The 22,500-nt window shown below is 47.0% G+C and overlaps 1 protein-coding gene and 1 non-coding gene across 9 annotated transcripts in view; both read right to left on the reverse strand.

Annotated features, from left to right (window-relative positions):
- RBM6 (RNA binding motif protein 6) overlaps nucleotides 1–22,500 on the reverse strand; it is a 101,947-nt gene that overhangs the window by 2,680 nt on the left and 76,767 nt on the right. For 7 of the 8 annotated variants that reach the window (XM_066350761.1, XM_066350764.1, XM_066350760.1 and 4 more), the window contains 13 exons: nucleotides 21,670–21,744; nucleotides 18,051–18,111; nucleotides 16,050–16,331; nucleotides 15,297–15,457; nucleotides 13,190–13,287; nucleotides 11,719–11,761; nucleotides 11,495–11,576; nucleotides 11,165–11,250; nucleotides 9,574–9,720; nucleotides 8,221–8,316; nucleotides 6,830–7,087; nucleotides 3,985–4,059; nucleotides 1,984–2,081 (listed from right to left, as the gene is read on the reverse strand). In XM_066350761.1, the coding sequence (XP_066206858.1) occupies nucleotides 1,984–2,081; nucleotides 3,985–4,059; nucleotides 6,830–7,087; nucleotides 8,221–8,316; nucleotides 9,574–9,720; nucleotides 11,165–11,250; nucleotides 11,495–11,576; nucleotides 11,719–11,761; nucleotides 13,190–13,287; nucleotides 15,297–15,457; nucleotides 16,050–16,331; nucleotides 18,051–18,111; nucleotides 21,670–21,744 (1,562 nt within the window). Of the gene's footprint in view, nucleotides 1–772; nucleotides 975–1,983; nucleotides 2,082–3,984; nucleotides 4,060–6,829; nucleotides 7,088–8,220; nucleotides 8,317–9,573; nucleotides 9,721–11,164; nucleotides 11,251–11,494; nucleotides 11,577–11,718; nucleotides 11,762–13,189; nucleotides 13,288–15,296; nucleotides 15,458–16,049; nucleotides 16,332–18,050; nucleotides 18,112–21,669; nucleotides 21,745–22,500 lie in introns of those variants that run through there. The other variant, XM_066350766.1, reaches the window with a different exon arrangement.
- On the reverse strand, nucleotides 2,612–2,768 carry LOC136382727 (U1 spliceosomal RNA). The gene has a single exon (XR_010747343.1). It is a non-coding gene; the product is annotated as a U1 spliceosomal RNA (small nuclear RNA).

Genomic DNA, 22,500 nt, shown 5'->3' on the forward strand with positions numbered 1-22,500 from the left:
CAGGTCAGGCTATGGCAGGTTGAACAGAACTGGACTGGAGTATAATGTGGAATACTGTTATCAAGTAACTGTTTAGTGTGAGGGGCCTGAGAGGTGGCCAAGAGAACACACCCAGGAGTCAAGTGAAAACAGTGATTTTGAGCTTGGGAAATAGAACTGATTTAGAATGGAGACTTAGTGGTGGCTGAGGCTGTGGGTGCCTTAGATGGTGCAGGTCAACAGGGTAAGTAAGGCACTGGGGGTGGAGTCCTGGGGAAGGTCCGGAATCACGCAGAAAGGGGAGAGCAGGAAAGGAGACAGAGGAGGAGAGCGAGTATCCGGAATCACCCAGAAAGGGGAGAGCAGGAAAGGAGACGGAGGAGGAGAGCAAGTATCCGGAATCACCCAGAAAGGGGAGAGCAGGAAAGGAGACCGAGGAGGAGAGCGAGTATCCGGAATCACGCAGAAAGGGGAGAGCAGGAAAGGAGACGGAGGAGGAGAGCGAGTATCTGGAATCACCCAGAAAGGGGAGAGCAGGAAAGGAGACGGAGGAGGAGAGCAAGAAGATCATTGCATGGAGAGCAAGGGGAACAGAGGAGGGTCTGCTCTGCACCAAGAACAACCGACAACAGCAAAGGTGTCCATTCTCCTCCGGGCTGTCCCCTGCACCTTTGTCCTGGTCCAGTATAGTTCAGATTGCAGAAAGTGGCCCAATGGGATGTTACAGTGATTAAGTGGTCCCCTTAACACTTCTTAAAAATGCAAGTAGAATAGACTAGAATATAAATATCAGTTTATTTATTGCACACAGTAAGAAAGTATTTTTTTCATGAATATTTCTTTTTCAGTTACACACACATACAGTTACAGAGACATGAATTCAAAAATGACTTCTTATGACCTGGCCAGGCGGCCCAGTGAAGCACCATCCCGGCACACCGAGGTTGCAGATTCATTCCCCAATCAGGGCATGGACAGGAAGCAATCAATGAGTACTGTATACAATTAAATGGAACAACTAAGTGAAACAAGTTTCTCTCTCTACTTCTCCTCCTTCCTCTCTCAATCAATGGAGGGGGGAAAGAGTGGAGGCAAGAAACCTCTTATTTGTGGGCTGTAAGCAGTAAGCTGAGGTGCCAGGCCGCAGCCCACAGCCCACCGGCTCTGCGCAGGGTGTTCTTCGTCCTCACCGCCCTCTACCTTCCAGGCGGTACACAAGTGACCTTGGCTTCTAGTTCTTTCGCTTACTAGCACAGAGATCTGCTCAAGTCTAACTAGATCAATGCCTTGCTTATAATCATTTTATAACCTCCCCACCCAAAGACAAGGTCTTAGCATGGCACTCAAGGACTATGAGCTTCACGAACTGGCCTCTGGCCGCTGGGCCAGCCTCATCTCCTGTCATTCAACCACAGTCCTGTGTTTAGTGCCATCGAGCTACTCAGAACTTCCCAAATGGGTCATAACCCCTCTCTTTCATTGATGGTGTATGCAGTTCCCTCCAATTGAAATGCCTTCCTGTCTCCAGCACATTTCTGCGTCTGGTAGGCAGCATCCCCTGAGCCTCCTTTATTCTGTGTTCACACTCAAAGATAATATACGTCCTGCCCACCTGAGTATTCCTTGCACTTAGTGCAATATCTGCAGTGCAATGGGTTAGCAACAAATTCCACGTAACTGCGCTCACGACCTGGAGACTGGCTCCCTGCAGACAAGCACAGGAAGCTAGAGGTCATACATCTCTACCCACCAGCCAGTGAGTGACTCATTCGCCACGCCAGCACTGGCTCTGAGCAGCTAAGCAGCCAGCCCACCTTCTGTGCAAACACACATATTCCCTGTGGAAAGACAGGTGGTCAAAGGCTGGGTGACCCTCATGCAAGTCCACAGAGCCTGCTCCGGACATCCGGACGTCCGTGAGACAGAAAGCAGCAGCACAGTCGGAGGAGAAGGTTTCTCCATTAGGGCTCGAGGCCTACACTGAGTCAAGAGTTCCTGGCTTACCTGTCAGCTTCTCTGGAGTATTTAATTCGTTTTCTTTCTGGAGAGTCAAAAGATTGGAGCTTTTCTCTGCGATCATTTCCTTTTTCTTTAAACTTGCCCTGTTGGTAAGCAGAACAGATCTGAGATTTCTATCTAAGGGGGTGGAGAAGTGGAGACGCTTTACTTTATTTCTGATATTTCTTCTAATGTGACAGGAGTTCAACTGGAAGGCTAAGTAAGGTCCCCGGTTTGAAGCCCTGAACTCCTGGAATCTCTAGCTCCTTCACACACTCTTCCTGAGAAAGCAGTGGCTTCCCAGACGGTCAATTGGGAAGAGTAAGCTCCCCCCGTAGACCACTGTAGGCAGATTCCAAACCATTTCTTAAGACCTGTGCTGGGATGGAGCAGCCTGAGGCTGGGTAGGTGAGTCCGGTGAACTGTGTGGTCTGGGTGGCAGGCCCATTTGGCTCTCAGAGGAAGCCACCTCCCCTAGCAGCTTTAACAGTAAAAGATGTGATTTCAGCAGCCCTATCCAACATTGCTTCATGGATTTTAAAAGCTGAGCAAGAAAGATGAATGCTATTTATTTGATCTACTTGGAGACTCTTAGTACCACCTTTTATTTATTTATTTATTTTTATTTTAATCTTGAGCAAATGCAGTCCCCCCACTACCACAAATTATGCAGTCGAGTTTCCCACATTTGGGGAAATCGCAGGGGTCAGCACATCCGGAGTGCAATGGATAAGCCTTGCCCTGGGAAAACCACCTTTGTGATCATGGTATCTCCCCTGCCAGGTAAGTATATTAGTACCACCTTTTAAAAATATATCAACTTTGTTAAGGTGTCATTTATAAATAAAATGCACCTGTTTTATTGTCATTTGTTGAGTTTTAAGAAATGTATACATCATCTTTTAGGGCAGGGGTCGGGAACCTATGGCTCGGGAGCCAGATGTGGTTCTTTTAATGGCTGCATCTGGCTCACAGACAAATCTTTAATAAAAAAAATAACGTTAGCCTGACCAGGCGGTGGTGCAGTGAATAGAGCGTTGGACTGGGATGTGGAGGACCTAGGTTCGAGACCCTGAGGTAGCTAGCTTGAGCGCGGCCTCATCTGGTTTGAACAAAGCTCACCAGCTTGGACCCAAGCTAGCTTGAGCAAGGGGTCACTTGGTCTGCTGTAGCCCCATGGTCAAGGCACATATGAGAAAGCAATCGATGAACAACTAAGGTGTCGCTGCCTGACCAGGCGGTGGCGCAGTGGATAGAGCGTTGGGCTGGGATCCTGAGAACCCAGGTTCGAGACCCCGAGGTCGCCAGCTTGAGCGCAGGCTCATCTGGTTTGAGCAAAACCTCACCAGCTTGGACCCAAGGTCGCTGGCTCAAGCAAGGGGTTACACAGTCTGCTGAAGACCCGTGGTCAAGGCACATATGAGAAAGCAATCAATGAACAACTAAGGTGTCGCAATGCGCAACGAAAAACTAATGACTGATGCTTCTCATCTCTCCATCCCTGTCTATCTCTTTCTCTGACTCTCTGTCTCTGTAAATAAATAAATTAATTAAAAAAAACAAAACAACTAAGGTGTCGCAAAGAAAAACTGATTGATGCTTCTCATTTCTCTCCGTTCCTGTCTGTCTGTCCCTATCTATCCTTCTCTCTGACTCTGTCTCTGAAAAAAATAAATAAATAAATAAATAACTTTAAAACTATAAAACATTCTCATGTATTACAATCCATTCTTTCCCTACCGCTCATGTTCATGGTTGCGGGTGGCTGGAGCCAATCACAGCTGTCCTCTGGGACAACACCAAATTTTTATTGGATAATGTGTAATGTACACGAGTCGTTGTATGGCTCTCATGGAATTGCATTTTTAAATATGTGGCGTTCATGGCTCTCTCAGCCAAAAAGGTTCCTGACCCCTGTTTTAGGGCTTTTCATCCTCTGTTTTCAGCACACCCTAGAAATTCTCCACCAGAAAGCAGAGCCAAGGCAGTAACAGGTCTAAAGCTTACCTCACGTTCCCTCCTCTCCAGATAGGCGAGCTCCTGCTCCGACTGTTTTATCTTCCGGTGGATTTCCAGGTTTTGCTGAGAAGAGAAAGAGTTCTGAGTATAGGTCTAGAACAAAAGGTCCTGGAAATGCCTTCAAGCCTCTCCTAGTAGCTGCTTCAAGATAGCAGCTCCTTTCACTGACCATCTCTCCTAAGTGATCCCTACACCCTGCAAGCAACAATCCCTAACTCATCTTACTTTAGGCTCAGCAATGGGAACCTGGGTTCTTTTTTTTTTTTTTTTTTTGTATTTTTCTGAAGCTGGAAACGGGGAGAGACAGTCAGACAGACTCCCGCATGCGCCCGACCGGGATCCACCCGGCACGCCCACCAGGGGCGATGCTCTGCCCACCAGGGGGCAATGCTCTGCCCATCTTGGGGCGTCGCTCTGCCGCAACCAGAGCCACTCTAGCGCCTGGGGCAGAGGCCAAGGAGCCATCCCCAGCGCCTGGGCCATCTTTGCTCCAATGGAGCCTTGGCTGCGAGAGGGGAAGAGAGAGACAGAGAGGAAGGGGGGGGGGGGTGGAGAAGCAAATGGGCGCTTCTTCTATGTGCCCTGGCCGGGAATCGAACCCGGGTCCCCCGCACGCCAGGCCGACGCTCTACCGCTGAGCCAACAGGCCAGGGCCCCAGGTTCTTTTCTATTCTCATTCGTGTATTCATTCATTTTTCTTCTTCTTTTCCAAGTGAGAGAAGGGGAGACACAGAGATAGAATCCTGTATGTGCCCCAATTGGGATCTACCCAGCAATCCCCGTCTGGGGCCGATGCTCTGCCCACCTGGGACCATGCTTGCAACTAAGCTATTTTTAACACCTGAGGTGGAGGCTCCACAGAGCCATCCTCAGTGCCCAGGGCCGATGTCCTCAAACCAACTAAGCCATGGCTCTGGGAAGGGAAGAGAGAAAGAGAAAGGGAGGAGAGGTGGAGAAGCAGATGGTTGCTTCTCCTGTGTGCCTTGACTGGGAATCAAATCTGGGACATTCACATGCTGGACGATGCTCTAATAGTGAGCCAACCAACCAGGGCCTGGGAACCTAGGTTCTAATGCTGCCTTGTCCCACATATTAGTTACGTGATGTGGCACAAGAGGAAAATTTACTTCTATCTAAAAATTAAAACACACAAATCTGGTTTATATCTCTTTACCTAAGATAAAAATTATGGAAAAGCACCTGACCAGTGGTGGCACAGTAGATGAAGTGCCAACCTGGAAGGCTAAGGTCCCCAGTTTGAAGCCCTGAAGTCACTGGCTAGGGCTCACCTAATGTGACAGGAGCTCAACTGGGAACTCCTGGAATCCCTTGCTTCTTTACACACTCTTCCTGAGAAAGCAGTGGCTTCTCAGACAGCTCAATTTGGGAAAAACAAATGATCCAAATCAACTTATTCTTTTATTTTTATTTTATTTTATTTTTTCTTTAAAATTTTATTTATTCATTTTAGAGAGGAGAGAGAAAGGGAGAGAGAGAGACAGAGAGGGAGAGAGAGAGACAGAGAGAGAGGTGGGGAGGAGCTGGAAGCATCAACTCCCATATGTGCCTTGACCAGGCAAGCCCAGGGTTTCGAACCGGTGACCTCAGCATTTCCAGGTCGACGCTTTATCCACTGCGCCACCACAGGTCAGGCTATCTTATTCTTGAACAGGGAAATTGTCCACATGATCAGAAAGCACACCAGCTTGAACCCAATGATCGATGGCATGAAAAGCCCAAGGCCCCAGGCTCGAGCAAGGTGACAATGCCTTGGCCCTAGTCAATGCACGTATGAGAAACAATGTACAACTAAAGTAAAACTACAAGTTGATGCTTCTCACCCTCTCTCCCTTCCTGTCTCTCCCTCTCCCTCTCCCTCTCAATAAATAAGTAAATAAAAAAAAAGGAGGGTTGGGGGACAAGGAATCTGAGCACAGCAGTGAAGAAAACCAGATGCCCACACGCTCTGCCTACTACCACCACGACCACCACCCACCATCTTCAGATACCATTCAATTTCAAGCCCCAGAGAAACATGAAAAGGAACCCCAAGGCCCTGAAGGAACAGACTGCTGTAAGAGCAGTTCCACCACACAATGCCCTCGGGCACACAGAACACAAGAACTGTGCTGAGGAAAGGAAAAGTGCGAGTCTACTTTCTCCTGCCTCGGGGCCAGTTCAGTCAGTGGGTTACCAGACCTCCAGCTCCTCTTTCTTGACTACTTTTTATCCTTTTTGCCATTTATTGGCATTTTCATCTGAGAACTGAAACTTCAATGTTAGTCTGATGACTTGGAATTTGAAAAGGTCAGAGGGAGTCGGGAAGCAGTCGCTGCAGGGACTGTCAGGGTGCCCCAGGGTCCTAGAAGCTTCGCAAGGCCTCCAGAGGCAGCTGAGAAAAGAGGGCGCCCATCACCAAGAGCAGAGCTTCTCAGCTTTTCTCCACGTAGACTGGGTTTTCTACTGAGAGAAAGTCTAAGTCCAATCCCCTCACCTGCCCTCGCAGCATCTGCTACAGGAGTCTGAATAAGACCCCGCAAGGGGGCCTCCTACTTCACACCTCCTCCCATCCTGAGCACAGGCTCAGTGTCTGGGACCCCAGCCACGCTGCTTGACTTGGGTCTGAGGTTTTTGAAGGTGGGCACAGCTTTAATATAAAGCAACTCCTGAACAAAAGATGGAGAAGCAACTTGTTCTTAAAGAGGACTGATTTAAGTATAGGAACTAGGGATGACAGACTGAAGAAGAAGAGAATAAGCTTTTTTATTCCCTGAAATGCTCAGCGATGGTGGAAGTCAAAAGCTTGAAAGGTCAGGGCCCCTCCCCCTAATACCTTGTGCAGGTCTGAGAGCTGCTGGTGTTTGATCAGAACTTCTTTATTGGGAAACTGCCTTCTGCAGAGCAGACAGGCCAGTTTGTTCCAGTCGGTAAGTTTGTCTTCTTCGTTCTCCTTCCTGGTCAGCTCCTCCCTCTGCGGGGGCTGCGCTGGGCGAGGCTGTGGAGGGGGCTGCTCCTCCTCGTCCTCCTCCTCATAGTCACTGTCACCTCCATATTCCCCCAGGAGGCCAATCAGAGGGTTTACCACCTTTGGCTGGAAGAAGATCGTCAGGGATTAACACCAAACTCAACCTATATTTTGGGGCTGTCTTTTGGATATTCTGATCTGGGCATCTCATTTCTTCTTTCAGTCTGAATAATGAGCTGTGTTCAGTACCGGCCCACTGACCACACTGCTCATCTTCCAGATGGAGGCAACATGGTTAGAGTGTGACTTTTCTCCTTTGCTCATTGGGATATAAAGCAGAAAAGTTCCTTTAGAAGTGACTCTAGCAACAGAATGGTGAAGAGAAGGACGACGAAGGGGAGATGAAGAAAAATGTAGAAAAAGAGTCACAAAGTTATAAGTCACAAAGAAGAGACAGCCACCATCTCCAAGTCACTGTGACCAAGGATAACAGGAAAGAGAAATTTTATAAGGCTGTAGTAACCACTAGGGATCAGAAGACAGACTAAAAGCAACTGAAGGCCAGCACGCAGGTAAACAGATGCGGCTTCTGAGCAAGGGAAAGGGAAAGGGAGAGGGAGGCCAGCATGGATGTGTCACAATGAACTGAGTTAACAATGCAGAGCAGGCAGAGTATTCATCAGAAGCTTCTAGGAAACTAGAAAGCAATGATGCAGGGTCACCTGCTTATGAACAATCAAAAGTAAAAAATAAAGCAGGTTACTACCATTATGTATTCGTATTTAATCTGAATCATGTGATTAGACTGAGATCATCACTTTAAGGTGTCTAAAAAATGGGTACCAATGTTAGCACTGTTCATTCTGGCCAGACAGGCAAACTAGGAAAAGGACCAAGCACCCACTCTACATCTAAGAGATTCTTCTGCAGCACCAAGAAACAGGAAATATCAGGGCCAGAAAAAATGGGTTTCCTTGGTCATTTAGAAGAGAAGATTTAACAAGACTAAGATGATAATTTACAAAGGGCCAGGCATTCCCTGGTCTGGCAGAAATGGGGCAGGTTAGAGGGAAAGAGGACAGAAAACTGCCTCTGAATCTCTTTATATCCCTATTAGCAAACAATGTATCACAGACTTGTACTTGTTCATGAGACACAGAGAGCTGAAGGACCAACATCAAAGGGAGGCGGCAGCCTTGGAACTTCCTTTCCCACTGGGCCAGCCCCAGCCCTGGCCCAGGGCACCAGCTTAGCCTTACCGGGGAAGGACTCTCTTCCTTCTTCACGATGGGAGGCAGGGGCTTCTTAAAGACATCCTCTAGCGGGGCTGTCTCCTCACTAGTATCTTCCTGAAACTGATAAAATCCATAGTAATTCCCAGATGATACTCATAAGTTAGGTGAAGAGTTGTTATGATTTCAAAGTTAAAAACAAACAGAAAACCTTTAAACATATAACATTTAGTATATACTGAGGATTGCTATATGCCAGGAATCAGATGAGACATTTATACACATTATCTTTTTCAGCCTTTACTATAACCCTCCTAGATAGGCATTAATATCCTCACTCTAGAAATGATTGAGAATACGGTTTGACAATTCTTTGGAAAATAAAATAATTTGATTTCATGCCAGGCGATGCAAAAATGTTCATTAGCTTTAATATTGAAATTTTATCTTAAGGTCTAGCCAGGTAACTCGGTTAGAGCAGTGGTCCCCAACCCCTGGGCCGCGGACCAGTACTGGTCTGCAGAGAAAGAATAAATAAGTCTGAATGATGTTTTATTTTTAAAAAATGACCAAATTCCCTCTGTTACATCCGTCTAAGATTCACTCTTGACGCTTGTCTCGGTCACATGATACATTTATCTGTCCCACCCTAAAGGCCGGTAAGTGAAAATATTTTCTGACATTAAACCGGTCCGTGGCCCAAAAAAGGTTGGGGACCACTGGGTTAGAGCATTATCCAATATACTCAGGTTGCGGGTTTGATCCCTGGTCATTGGCACCTACAAGAATCAACCAATGAATGCATAGGTAGCTGGAGCAACAAATTGATATTTCTCTCTCTCTCTCTAAAATGAAAATAAATAAATAAATAAGCTTAAAATATTTTATCCTAAGAAAATAATTTAAAAGGAGAAATAAAATGCTAAGTGCTGTATATTATCTATTATGACCGTATAAGGTTAGAAAGAAAAAACAAATGACGCCGGAACGATGAACATAACAAGAGTACAGTTCTGTTCACTTCCACCTGAAAGGCATTAAAATAACAATTTTAAAGTATTACAGAAACATGGAAGAATACGATCAAACAGAAAGTGAATAAAGAACAGGAAATAGCGTCCTCCGCTATACTCACACCTGTAGGACTGTGGACACAGAGTCACACACTGAGAACGGAAGGGAGGAGGCAGAGCTGTATGGAGCAGGGTGCTGGCGTTCAAGCTGAGTCACTGTGTCCCACCACCCATGGGTTCCGCACTGGGAAGAGGCAAAGGGACTGCCTGAACTTGACACCTCAAACCCAGACATCCTTTGCTGGGATCCCTTTATTTTTGTCTGTAATTACACACTAAATAGACAGCAGGTCACAAGTCCCCTCACCCTTGTCACTCCTCGGTCTTTCTTCTCCTTGCCATCCCTTTTAGATGTTTCCTTCTTGTTACTTGACTTTCCCTGACTGGGTGGTTTCTTTTCCTTGCTCTCTTCTTCCTCGGGTGAGCCAGGGTCCTGGGGCACATAGACTTCTTGCTGCAATACAGTTGGAAACAGTTAAGTCTACAGAATATTTCTTTTTCTGTAGATCCAGATCTAAGGAACATAGTTCCTTTCTGGGGGAAAGAACAGTTCTCGCCTGACCAGGCGGTGGCGCAGTGGATAGATCGTCGAACTGGGATGCGGAAGGACCCAGGTTCGAGACCCCAAGGTTGCCAACTTGAGCGCGGGCTCATCTGGTTTGAGCAAGGCTCACCAGCTTGAGCCCAAGGTCGCTGGCTTGAGCAAGGTGTCACTCAGTCTGCTGTAGCCCCGGTGGTCAAGGCACATATGAGAAATCAATCAATGAACAACTAAGGAACCGCAACGAAGAATCGATGTTTCTCATCTCTCTCCCTTCCTGTCTGTCTGTCCCTATCTGTCCCTCTCTCTGTTTCTGCCAAAAAAAAAAAAAAAAAAAAAAAAAAAAAAATTAAAAAACAGTTCTCTTACCCCTAAGTCAAAGAAGGACCACATCAAACAATCAAAAACCCACTCCAGGGCCCAGGACACATACAGGCAAGTCACTGGCCCTTTTTTCAAGACCAGCTCTGTTCTCACCTGTAATGCCACAAGGCATTGATTTTCCACATAGGCAACAGTTAATATAATGGTCAGCACCTTTAAAATCCACCTGAATAAATACAACTTAATAGACGATCTGGACTTTTTTTTTAAATTATTTTTTTCTATTTATTCATTTTAGAGAGGAGAGAGGGAGAGAGAGAGAGAAAGGGGGGAGGAGCAGGAAGCATCAACTCCCATATATGCCTTGACTAGACAAGCCCAGGGTTTCGAAATGGCGACCTCAGTGTTCCAGGTCGATAGTTAATCCACTGTGCAACCACAGGTCAGGCTTTTTTTTTTTTTTTAAAGTAAGAGACAGAGAGAGACACACACAGAGAGACAAGAAGGGAGAAAGATGAGAAGCATTAACTCATAGATGGGGCACTTTAGTTGTTCACTGATTGCTTCTCATATGTGTCTTGATGAGGGGGCTCCAGCCAAGCCAGTGACCTCTTGCTCAAGCCAACGGCTTGGGCTCAAGCCAGTGACTATGGGATCATGTCCATGATTCATGTTCAGGCCAGTGACCTCACCACTCAAGCTGGTGAGCCTGCACTTAAGTCATGAGCCTGCACTCGAGCTGGCGACCTTGGGGCTTGAACCTGGTACCTTAGCATCCCAGGTCGACACCACTGTGCCATCACAGGTCAGGCAAAATCTGAACTTTTTAAAACATCAGACTAGACATGAAGTACAGATAGCCAAAGCAGCTGCCTGGAATGAAGAAATACTCAGTTTCTATAGATTTAAACTTTTCCAACTTATCATGTAATGAGCAATCAGAGAATCCAGGGGATAAAATCTTCAAAGCAACAAACAATAGGCACTCTTCTCAAAAGAATCACTGACAAAGTAAACAAAGCCAAAAACTCACCTGGGTGTTGGGGTCATAGTAAGTTCCCGCCAAGGGGTCATAATAGTAGCCAGTAGCAGAGTCATATATGTAGCAGTCAGATGATGCTACAGGGAATCAAACGAGAGGCAGTCAGTCCCTGCCAATGAAGCCCTTGCTGGGGACTCACCAAGAACAGCCCGAGATGAGGCTGGCCAACCTAAACAGCAGAACCCGCAGGTGGCGCTTTCTCTGAATGAGCACTTCTCTTGCCAACATTGTGACCACAAAGATTTTAATTAATGAGTAGTCAAGCCAAACACAAAATAAAACAAAACAAAACCACACAATAGAAATAAAACTTTCACTCACACTGTTGTCCTTGTCGATTTGAATCTGAAGACCAGTCTGAATTTCTGCTGCCTCCCCTCCTATCTCGGAAATATTTTTTACCCTATCACGGAAAGGCAAGTTAAGATAGTGGAACTTCCGATAGCCATTGACCTTAACAGTTACCCACTGGAAAGAATTCACAGTCACTATTCCAGTCACTTCAGGGTTTAACAGAGCACTCCTCCCGAACCGCTGAAGCCTACCTGATGATAGTGCACGTGGTCAGAATGGTCCCCAGAATCATTTCTGCAACAAACAATATAACATGTCAGGCGCCTGCTACCAAATGTCACTTGAGAAGTGTCTAAACCTATAGATTGGCCAAGAATCTCTTTTCCCCCTATTTTTCAGGGAAAGGAACCAACCCCACAGTGAGCAGGCCTGGGGCGCAGAATCTTGAGTGGAGGAGCAGTGGGCCTTCTACAGAGCCATCTGTTGGAGCAAAACAGCAATTGAGTTGAGGGTGCAAAAAGCAAATGGTCTCCATCCCTGTAAGCTGGCCTTTCTTTCTTTCTTTTTTTGTGTGTGACAGAGACAGAGAGAGAAACAGACAGACTGGAAGGGAGAGAGATGAGAAGCATCAATTCTTCGTTGTGGTACCTTAGTTTCTCAGTGACTGTTTTTTCATATGTGCCCTGACCGGGGGGCTATAGCAAACTGAGTGACCCCCCCGCTTAAGCCAGTGACCTTGGGTTCAAGCTGGTGAGCCTTGCTCAAACCAGATGAGCCCGCGCTCAAACTGGCAACCTCGGGGTTTTGAACCTGGGTCCTCCACATCCCAGTCTGACGCTCTATCCACTGCGCCACTGCCTGTTCAGGCCTAAGCTGGCTTTTCTTTTTCTTTCTTTCTTTTTTTTTTTTTTGTATTTTTCTGAAGCTGGAAACGGGGAGAGACAGTCAGACAGACTCCCGCATGCGCCCGACCGGGATCCACCCGGCACGCCCACCAGGGGCGATGCTCTGCCCACCAGGGGGCAATGTTCTGCCCCTCCGGGGCGTTGCTCTGCCGCGACCAGAGCCACTCTAGCGCCTGAGGCAGAGGCCAAGGAGCCATCCCCAGCGCCCGGGCCATCTTTGCTCCAATGGAGCCTTGGCTGCGGGAGGGGAAGAGAGAGACAGAGAGGAAGGAGGGTGGGGTGGAGAAGCAGATGGGCGCTTCTCCTATGTGCCCTGGCCGGGAATCGAACCCGGGTCCCCTACACACCAGGCTGACACTCTACCGCTGAGCCAACCGGCCAGGGCCATAAGCTGGCTTTTCTGATGCAGCCATTTCCCAGTTACCACTCCTGGGCCACAGTGAGTGAAGGAGTAAAGAGGAATTAGATTTCCTAGTGCTATGAGGGCCTGAAGGTCAGGAAAGTGGGAAGTCAGGACAGTATTTTCTTAGAATTGCAAGTGGCAAGGCTGTATCAAGATTTTTCTGCATATCCAAGAGTATAGCATCACTGTGGGACCTTAAGATACCAGGCAGTCAACAAAGAAAGGACTAAAGTACCTAGTACTTATATTTAAGGGGAAAAAACCTGGAGTCAGAACAAAGCAAGCTTCAGAAAAAGAAAACACACAAGGGCAGGCATCACGTCTTACTACCTCTGCCTCTCCAACCGGGAAGAGAAGTTTCCTCCCAAAATCTTGAGTGGAGGCAGCACAAAGGACCCCGCCCCTGTGCCTTACCTTTGTTTTCCAGTGGCCAGATTCACAGCTACCATCTTCCCATCAATGCTAAATGGTGGGTCAAGGTTCTGCAAGATCTTCACTACGCGAAGAGCTTCCTGAGGAACCAAAGACACGCATGAACCCAAAAAGAGAAAAGGCCGTGTCCTCTGAAAGAGACCTGAACAAGGATTTTCCTTTCTTTTTTTTTCTTTTTTTTCGTGACAGAGACAGAGAGGAAGGGAGAGAGATGAGAAGCATCAATTCTTCATTGTAGCTCCTTAGTTGTTCATTGATTGCTTTCTCATAAGTGCCTTGACCAGGAGGTTCCAGCAGAGCAAGTGACCCCTTGCTCAAGCCAGTGATCTTGAGCTCAAGCCAGCAACCTTTGGGCTCAAGCCAGCGACCTCAGGGTTTTGAACCTGGGTCCTTTATATCCCAGTCCGACACTCAATCCACTGGGCCACCGCCTGGTCAGGCTCTTTCTTTTCTTTTTAAGATTTTTATTTGTTTTAGAGAAGAAAGGGGAGAGGGAAAGTGGGGAAAGAGAGAGAAGCAGGAAGCATCATCTCCCATATGTGCCTTGACTCAGCAAGCCCAGGGTTTTGAACCAGTGACCTCAGCATTCCAGGTCAACACTTTACCCACTGTGCCACCACAGGTCAGGCAGATTTTCCTTTTCAAAAGAAAAAATATTACTAAATATTATGTTCTAGTCATAACTGGAATAGGACAAACAACACTGGCAAAAACAGGCACTTCTTTTTTTGTGAGAGAGAGATAGGGAGGAAGAGAGATGAGAAGCATCAACTCATTGTTGCGGCAACTTAGTTGTTCATTGATTGTTTCTCATATGTGCCTTGACAGGGGGAGGGGGGGCGGAGGAGGGTTTGAGCTGAGTCAGTGATCCCTTGCTCAAGCCAGCGACCCCATGCTCAAGCTGGTGAGCCAAAAACAGCCACCTTTCAATGAAGGGTTGATCAGAGTGGTCAGAGTAGTCTCTGTTTCTTTTCTTTTTTTTCTTTTATTATTATTATTATTATTATTATTTTTGTATTTTTCTGAAGCTAGAAACGAGGAGAGACAGTCAGACAGACTCCCGCATGCGCCTGAACGGGATCCACCCGGCACGCCCACCAGGGGAGATGCTCTGCCCACCAGGGGGCAATGCTCTGCCGCAACCAGAGCCACTCTAGCGCCTGGGGCAGAGGCCAAGGAGCCATCCCCAGCGCCTGGGCCATCTTTGCTCCAATGGAGCCTCGGCTGTGGGAGGGGAAGAGAGAGACAGAGAGGAAGGAGAGGGGGAGGGGTGGAGAAGCAGATGGGTGCTTCTCCTGTGTGCCCTGGTCGGGAATCGAACCGGAGACTTCTGCACGCCAGGCTGACGCTCTACCACTGAGCCAACCGGCCAGAGCTTCTTTTCTTTTTTAATTGGAAAACATTTTATTGTGATAAGCATCCCTTTTTCTGAATTACACAGATTTAAGGTTTGTTTTGGAAAAGAAGACAGATTCATGATTCTGCTCTTTGTTTTTGGTCAGTTTCTGGTATAAATTTCAGAGATTCAAGTCCTTTTCTTTTAGGCTGCAACTGTCCTCACATCAGACCCAGTTTACAAAGTCCCTTGTGACTTTTGAGTGTGAAATCTAAGAAGTACCAATGATTTTTATTACTATCTTCATGTTACTTCCATAGAAAAAGGCCCCCCAGTTAAAAAGTAAAGCCACAAAAATTAATAAAGGCAACACTCTCAGAAAAAAGAGGAAGTGTCCTGTTAACATCAAGTATAAAATCATCTGTGGTTGGGCAAAACAAGTTTGAGAAATCTGAAAATTCACGGAACTCCTGAAGGGCTCAGTACTCAGACTCTTCACAAGGGACTGAGCTCTCATTATTTTAACTGTAAATTGTAAATGCCACAAGACAGAAGTAGACCTGGAAAACCACTCAAGAACTCTAAGTTTTAAGGGCAGTTACTTTGGTAATGAACATTAAACCCAAAGGAAAGAATAAGAGGGGTTACAATACCAGGTAGCGCGTGAATCCCATGGATAAAGAAGCCCTTCAACCTTCTGGAGGTTTCTGTAGCCAGCTGTCCCTAGGCCACTATGAGGTGGGAGAAACTCACCGCGTGGGAGTCTAGGTCAATGAAGCCATAGGTGTGGCCCATGGGGCCGGTTCTGTTCTTGATGATGCGGACGTTGGAGGTACTCAGGTGGACGTAGGGCTCCAGCACTTCCACGATCACCTCACGCGGTGTGGAACGATAGATGCGTTTGAGCATGATCGCTGAACAAACCAAGCACGGTTAATCTCTGAAGCCCAGAGCCTGAATGTCTTTTTGTAACTGCAGATCACTGCAGATGCTACTTGCTCTAGTGAGGCTGATTCTATAACAAAATGCTAGTCAAATAAATACCTCCTACTTTTCTTCACCAATACTTAGAAATCTAAAATTAAGCCTTGCTGCACTTGAACAGCAACTTGCTATTTGGAGGACAAGGATTCCTTCAACGAGCACAGCAAGGCCCGGAGAGAGCGTAAACCTCTGAGATGGAGCTGAGCCGCCGAGCAGTTTTATGAGGGTGGGAAGCGGCGGTCCCTAGCCACAACACGGGCCAGCTATGCTCCCATCGCAGTGGTCAATCTGGAACATGTCCCAACAAACCACTCACTTCTTTTTTAAAACATTTTATTTATTGATTAATGAGAGAGACAGATAGAGAGGAAGAGAGAGAAAGAAGAGAGAGAGAAAGAGAGAGAGAGAAAGAGAGAGAGAGAAAGAGAGAGAAAGAGAGAAGCATTCACTTGTTGCTCCACTGAGTCGCGCAATCCCTGGTCGCTCCCGCATGTGCCCTGACCGGCAGGACACACTACTTACTTTTACTTTTGCTCTCCCCATCCTGGTGTGTCTCCCCAGACCACGGCTCCTTTTCTCGGTCTCTTCGGAAGCTGAGCCCTTCCCTTCGAGAAGGAGGCAGATACCTTTCTGCTTCTCTCTTTTGATGCCCCAAGCATGGTTCTTGGCCTTCTTCACGCTTCTTGAGATCAGGTTCCTTATCAGTGGACCTCGGGGGCTGGTTGGGTTGTTTTTCTGATGGTGCTGATATGGATGTTTTCTGAGGCTGAGGGTAAGTTATTAATTCTTGCTTGGCCTCTGTCACTAGAAAAACAGAAACAGAATCTCTAGCAGGTTTTATACAAAAAACACTACTGCTGTGATTCCTCCTTATCTGCCATAAAATATTGACATTGCAATGCTTTTATAGTCTCAGAAGTACCCACAAAGGAGTTCCCCAACTGATTATAGGCAAAGCTAATGAGACAGCACATGAAATAGTTCACAGAGAAAATGATCCAAGTAACTAAAAATTTTAATATTATAAGTATTCTTTCACTTCCCAAACATTTAAATATAAGAAATCCTTCATGAGACCCTGGACCTGACTATTATAACCAATAAGAACAGATTCGGGGACAAAATTACCAAAAATATGACCCTTGCTATAGAAGTCATATGTCTCTAATACATGTCTAAGAGACTCACTTCTCATAGGGTGACAACACAAGGACAGTTGTCTCAAATTCTCTAAGACCACAGGCCCCCTATCTCTGGCAAAGCTAAGAAAAGAGTTATTTGCACACAGCTCATTTATACACAAATAATTATAACAGGCTAAAGTTGTCCAAAACGATTCATTGCAAATCTCTTTCTACAGGAGAATAATCTGTCCAGCTAGTTACGGGCATATTTTTGTTACTAATTGTTGGGGGGGGGGTTCCACAGAAAGCCCAGTGGATCAAAAGGAGACATTCTATGAGAGCAACATAGAGATTAGTAGCAGCAACGGGCACCCTGTAAGCTCTATGCTTACAGGTTATAGTCATCTCAGCCATCCTAGTGGTATGATACCCAAGGGTTTTCATAAACCATTTGTTAGACTGAGAAAGTAGTCTTTCTTGAGAGAAAATACATAATTTTGCCTAATCTGAAGTCATAAAAACCTCAGTAATTTACTCACCTTCCCATATGTTGGTTTGGTCTCCAGAGCATGTGTTCCCCAAAGATTTTCACACCTTTCCCACAGCCTTAGCTAGAGTAGAATCCATACTACAGGCCAAAAACCCAGCTAAGAAACTCTCTGTAGGCACACTACATCCCAGCCATAGAGCTGGCAGGCTGTTCAGGAGGCTACCTGGATCCTGCACGAGACCGCATTTCACTGTCATGCCTAGCTTTCCTCAAGGGATAATATCAGAAACACATGCATAACAGCCATTGCTACAGGACTGTGGTTATGGATGCCTTTGACAGTATCTTTAAGGATGTCTAGCTAAAGGTTCTCTGGAAAAATTTACTTTAAAGTCAAGTGACTGAGAAGCTGGTAGAGTTATTGCTCTATAAAATAACATATGCCCTCAATCCTGGTTGTTTTCTCTTGCTTATATTTTCTGTTACTTCAACAAATATTCTTCTATTGAAGACCCTGAAATGTTTACATAGAGTGTAAATGAGAAAATAATGATAGTAAATGATTCCCAGTAACTTTAAAGAAGTGTGTAGGGGGGAATGTCACATGGATTAATGCCATGTAGACTCTTTCCCAACCTAAACTCCTTAGATGCACCCTAAATCACAATACTACTGACCTCGATTCAACGGCCCGTTTGGCCACCTCAGGCTGTGGAGCCCATCTCTTTCCCCTGGTGGGACTTCGAGATCTCACATCACTTACTAACACTCCACATAAGGTTAGATGCCACACTGCACTTTTAAGAACTTGACAGATGAACTTAGGGACTCCTGCTCTAAAGCCAAGGAAGGTCTGAGGTTGGTTCTGCTCAGGTCACAAGCACAAGCACGGCCCCCAGCCCCACTCACCTTCCCGGGGGCCCTTGCAGAACGAGCACGAGGAGCGGTGTCCGGCGGTGCTGGCCTTACACTGCGAGGGGAAGAAAGGATGCCATTTGACCAGGATTTCTAAAACTCCTACGTATACCCAGCACAGTAACACCTGCCCCAAATGAAGGAAATAAGCCACATCCCAGATCACCTTCAAATCTAAGAAGTGACCGGTAAGCTGCTGTTTGAGATCTGCCTTTGTCAGGGAGTCTGGACTTGGTAGCAGCCCCACATGCCTTTGCCTCGGACAAGGATTTCTACAGGAAATAAACTTCACTAAGAAAATTGAACTGTTGCCTGACCAGGTGGTGGCGCAGGGGATAGAGCATCGGACTGGGATGCAGAGGACCCAGGTTCGAGACCCCGAGGTCACCAGCTTGAGCGCGGGCTCATTTGGTTTGAGCAAAGCTCACCAGCTTGGACCCAAGGTTGCTGGCTCGAGCAAGGGGTTACTCGGTCTGCTGTAGCCCCACGGTCAAGGCACATATGAGAAAGCAATCAATGAACAACTAAGGTGCTGCAACAAAAAACTAATGACTGATGCTTCTCATCTCTCTCCGTTCCTGTCTGTCTGTCCCTATCTGTCCCTCTCTCTGACTCTCTGTCTCTGAAAAAAGGGAAGGAGGGGAGGGGAGGGGAGGGGAGGGGAGGGGAGGGGAGGGGAGGGGAGGGGAGGGGAGGAAGGAAGAAAATTGGGCCTGACCAGGCGGTGATGAGGGGAGGGGAGGGGAGGGGAGGGGAGGGGAGGGGAGGGGAGGAAGGAAGAAAATTGCGCCTGACCAGGCGGTGATGCAGTGGATAGAGCATTGGGCTGGGATGCAGAAGACCCAGGTTTGAGACTCCAAGGTCGCCAGCTTGAGCGCGGGCTCATCTGGTTTGAGCAAAAGCTCACCAGCTTGAGCCCAAGGTCGCTGGCTCCAGCAAGGGGTTACTCGGTCTGCTGAAGGCCTGCGGTCAAGGCACATATGAGAAAGCAGTCAATGAACAACTAAGATGTTGCAATGAGCAACGAAAAATTAATGATTGATGCTTCTCATCTCTCCGTTCCTGTCTGTCTGTCCCTGTCTGTCCCTCTCTCTGACTCTCTGTCTCTGTAAAAAAAAAAAAGAAAAAGAAAAAAAAAAGAAAATTGGACTGTTAAATGGTTTATAGGATATGGCTGCCCCAAAGTCATTGCCACTCGCAGTCTGCCCCCAGAATTTGGTGCTGACCTGGTTATGACAGCCCCATGCAGGCCCCATTCAGGCTGGAACTGAGAATTCAATGATCAATTCCTTTCTCAAACACTGACTTAAAAAGGAGTAAGGAAGGAGGAGGAAGATACATAGGTCGTGACTTTGGCAGCTATTCTGAGGATGTTAAAAAGAAAAGGAACGTTCACTAGCCTGGAACAAGGGAAGAAACATTTTGCAATGTGAATGTAATTCTTCTAGTCTGAACTTATGAACAAAAAGCAAGCACACTGCTCAATCCCAAAGCTCCTGAAGTCTTATCACTAAGCTTCCAACTGCTATGATGACGGGGAGTTGACTGGCAGAAAACCAAACAGTAGGACCCATGAAGAGGATGCTATCTGAGTAGGGCTCTGCAGGGTGAGTAAGAGTATGTCAGACAGAAGACAGCGAGAGCATTTATAGCAGCAGCTAATTAAACAGCACACGCCATGGTCCAGGCCTACATGTTGTCACTTACAGAGCCAGATGACTATTATCTCTCCATTAAAAAAAAGTTTAGTTACTTATCAAAGTTTTTTATTTATTAGTTAGAGAGAGAGAAAGAAATATCTATTACTGCATGTGCCCTGACTAGCGATTAAATCCACAACCTTTGCGTATCAGGATGACACTCTAACCAACCGAACTCTCTGGCCAGGGATGATGTAGATCAGGGGTCCCCAAACTGCGGCCCCCTGAGGCCATTTATCCGGCCCCCGTCACACTTCCAGAAGGGGCACCTCTTTCACTGGTGGTCAGTGAGAGGAGCATAGTTCCCATTGAAATACTGGTCAGTTTGTTGATTTAAATTTACTTGTTCTTTATTTTAAATATTGCATTTGTTCCCGTTTTGTTTTTTTACTTTAAAATAAGATATGTGCAGTGTGCATAGGGATTTGTTCATAGTTTTTTTTATAGTTCGGCCCTCCAACGGTCTGAGGGACAGTGAACTGGCCCCCTGTGTAAAAAGTTTGGGGAACCCTGATGTAGATGATGAGTCTGAGGCCTGCAGAGGGTAAGTAACTTGAGTAGGGTCATTGTAGTCACTTATTTCATTGTTCCCTTCTCTGTAAGCGTATCATACACGTGGCCCTGCCCACTGCCAAGTGACTGTGCTGCCTTCCTGTAGAGTGAGTGCACTTCCTCTATCCACTGTCAGCCTTGGCCATGTGTCTTGCTTTGGCCAATGGAGTGCGAGTGAACGTGACCTACCAGGTCTGGAAGAGGCTTTAAGAGGCATAGCTTGTGGGAATGAACCTTTTGTTCTTTCCCTTAGCCAGGAGAACACCAGTCCCACAAGAGGACTGTTGCTTCCATCTGTCTCCCAGAATGAGGTCATGGAGCAGAACTCTTAGCAATGACCCAAAACTCACGACCTGTACTTGTGGGAGTCTGGGGCCAAAGCTCAAAATCAACTGAGTTATCCTCAGTGTCTTAGGCCGACGCTCAGACGAAATGAGCAATCCTCAGTGATACTCAAGCTACCAGGGAAGAGAGACAAGGGGGAGAGGGAGGGGAAGAGTAGCAGATGGTCACTTGTCATGTGTGCTCCGATGGGGAAGCAAATCCAGGATGCTGGGCCAATGCTCTATCCACTGAGCCTACAGGCCAGGGCCCATAAATTTTTCCTTAAAAAAATAGTTTTTTAATTGATTTTAGAGAGAGGGGGAAGAAGAGAGAAAAAAAATTGATTTGTTGTTCCACACATTTATGTATTCAGTAGTTGATTCTTGTATGAGCTCTGACTGGAGATAAAACTCACAACCCTGGTGTATGGGGATGATGCTCTAACTAACTGAGCTATCCTGTCAGGGCCTATAACTTTTCATAATTATTTTTGAAACTAAGTAGCAGCAGTGAAAAATAAATTATATTTTCATGCTCAATTCCAACCAAACTGGATTTCTAATAGGAGAATATAGCCTGAAGTCTTTGAATATGCCATTCCACAAGAATATGGCATTGAAGGTAGTTAAATGCCTGTGCCCGGGTACCTGAAGTTCCATATCCTTGAAAACTCCCGCATATCCAAAAAATGCACACCTTTCACAGAACCAGCCTTTCCAAAGGCCCCTTTGCAAACACCAATCCTCTGTGACCATCCCCAGGAAGAGCACCTGGGGAGAGGTTAAAAATCAAGGGACTGTTACTCCAAAAACTGTTTCCAATTGCAGGCCCAGAACCAGAACCCTGCGTGTCCGGAGGCAGTAGCTGGGAAACAGGACCTATGGACGACCCTTTCCTGACCTCCAGTTCATCTGAAGTGAGCTGAAGAGGAAGAGCTTTGCCCTCAGCAATGCCTGCTAGCAGGCAGCACTCCTGGAGACACAGAGGAGCAGGATGCCAGAGCCTTACGCCTAAGGAACGAAACCTTTGGCACTTACCCGTTTGCAGTACCAAAACTCCGGGCCTGGTACATACTCAAGGGTGACCTCTTTGTCACGGATCATTAGAGTTCCCTGTAAAGACAAAGACAGAGGCCATCAACATCAACCCTCCGAGAACCAGAGAGACAGGAAGGCACACACAGCCCTTCCAGTCCCCAGGCTGAAACATTTTACAGTCAGCTCATTCATCAACAGGAGCAAATGGCTGTTGTAGCCATGGCTGAGCGAGCGTAAGCTTAAGGCAAGGGGAAGGGAGAAGGTGTTATCCATCTTCAGCCTTGGCTCTCGTGGGCTGGGGAGCTGTCCTCAGCAGGTGGGGCCCAGTCAGCTCCTCCAGCACAGGCGGTGCACTCCCACGTGCGCCCCAGCAAGCCCCGCGCCTGGTTCGGGAGCTAGCAACTACCAGAAGCCAAATCTTCCTCCCGCAGCCCAGAGGCAGCAGTTATCTTCTCTTCCGGCTAACTCAAAACTCCCTGGGGGGGAGCAAGGGCTCGCAACCCCGGTGCCTGAAGACCTCCGCTGGTGCACAGCAGAAGCACCGGGGAAAGACAACACAGAAGACATGGAGAGAGAAGGAAGGTGAAAGCTTCACAACAGGTCACAGCCTTTCATCAGGACACTGAATGGCTGCTGGCGGCGGCAGTGGTGGCGGCCGCGGCATCACTCTGGCATGGAGCCAACAGAGTGAGCCACCATGAGATCTGAGAATCAACCACTGGCAAATGAGCACTTTGGGAACATCTGGCACAGGAGCAGGTGGGGAAAAGGGCTCAAGCTGGCAGTCACAGAGCTCCTTTGCCTCTGCATTTTGGACAAGTCACTAAATCT

This window comes from Saccopteryx leptura, chromosome 10 (assembly GCF_036850995.1).
Source record: "Saccopteryx leptura isolate mSacLep1 chromosome 10, mSacLep1_pri_phased_curated, whole genome shotgun sequence".
NCBI lineage: Eukaryota > Metazoa > Chordata > Mammalia > Chiroptera > Emballonuridae > Saccopteryx > Saccopteryx leptura.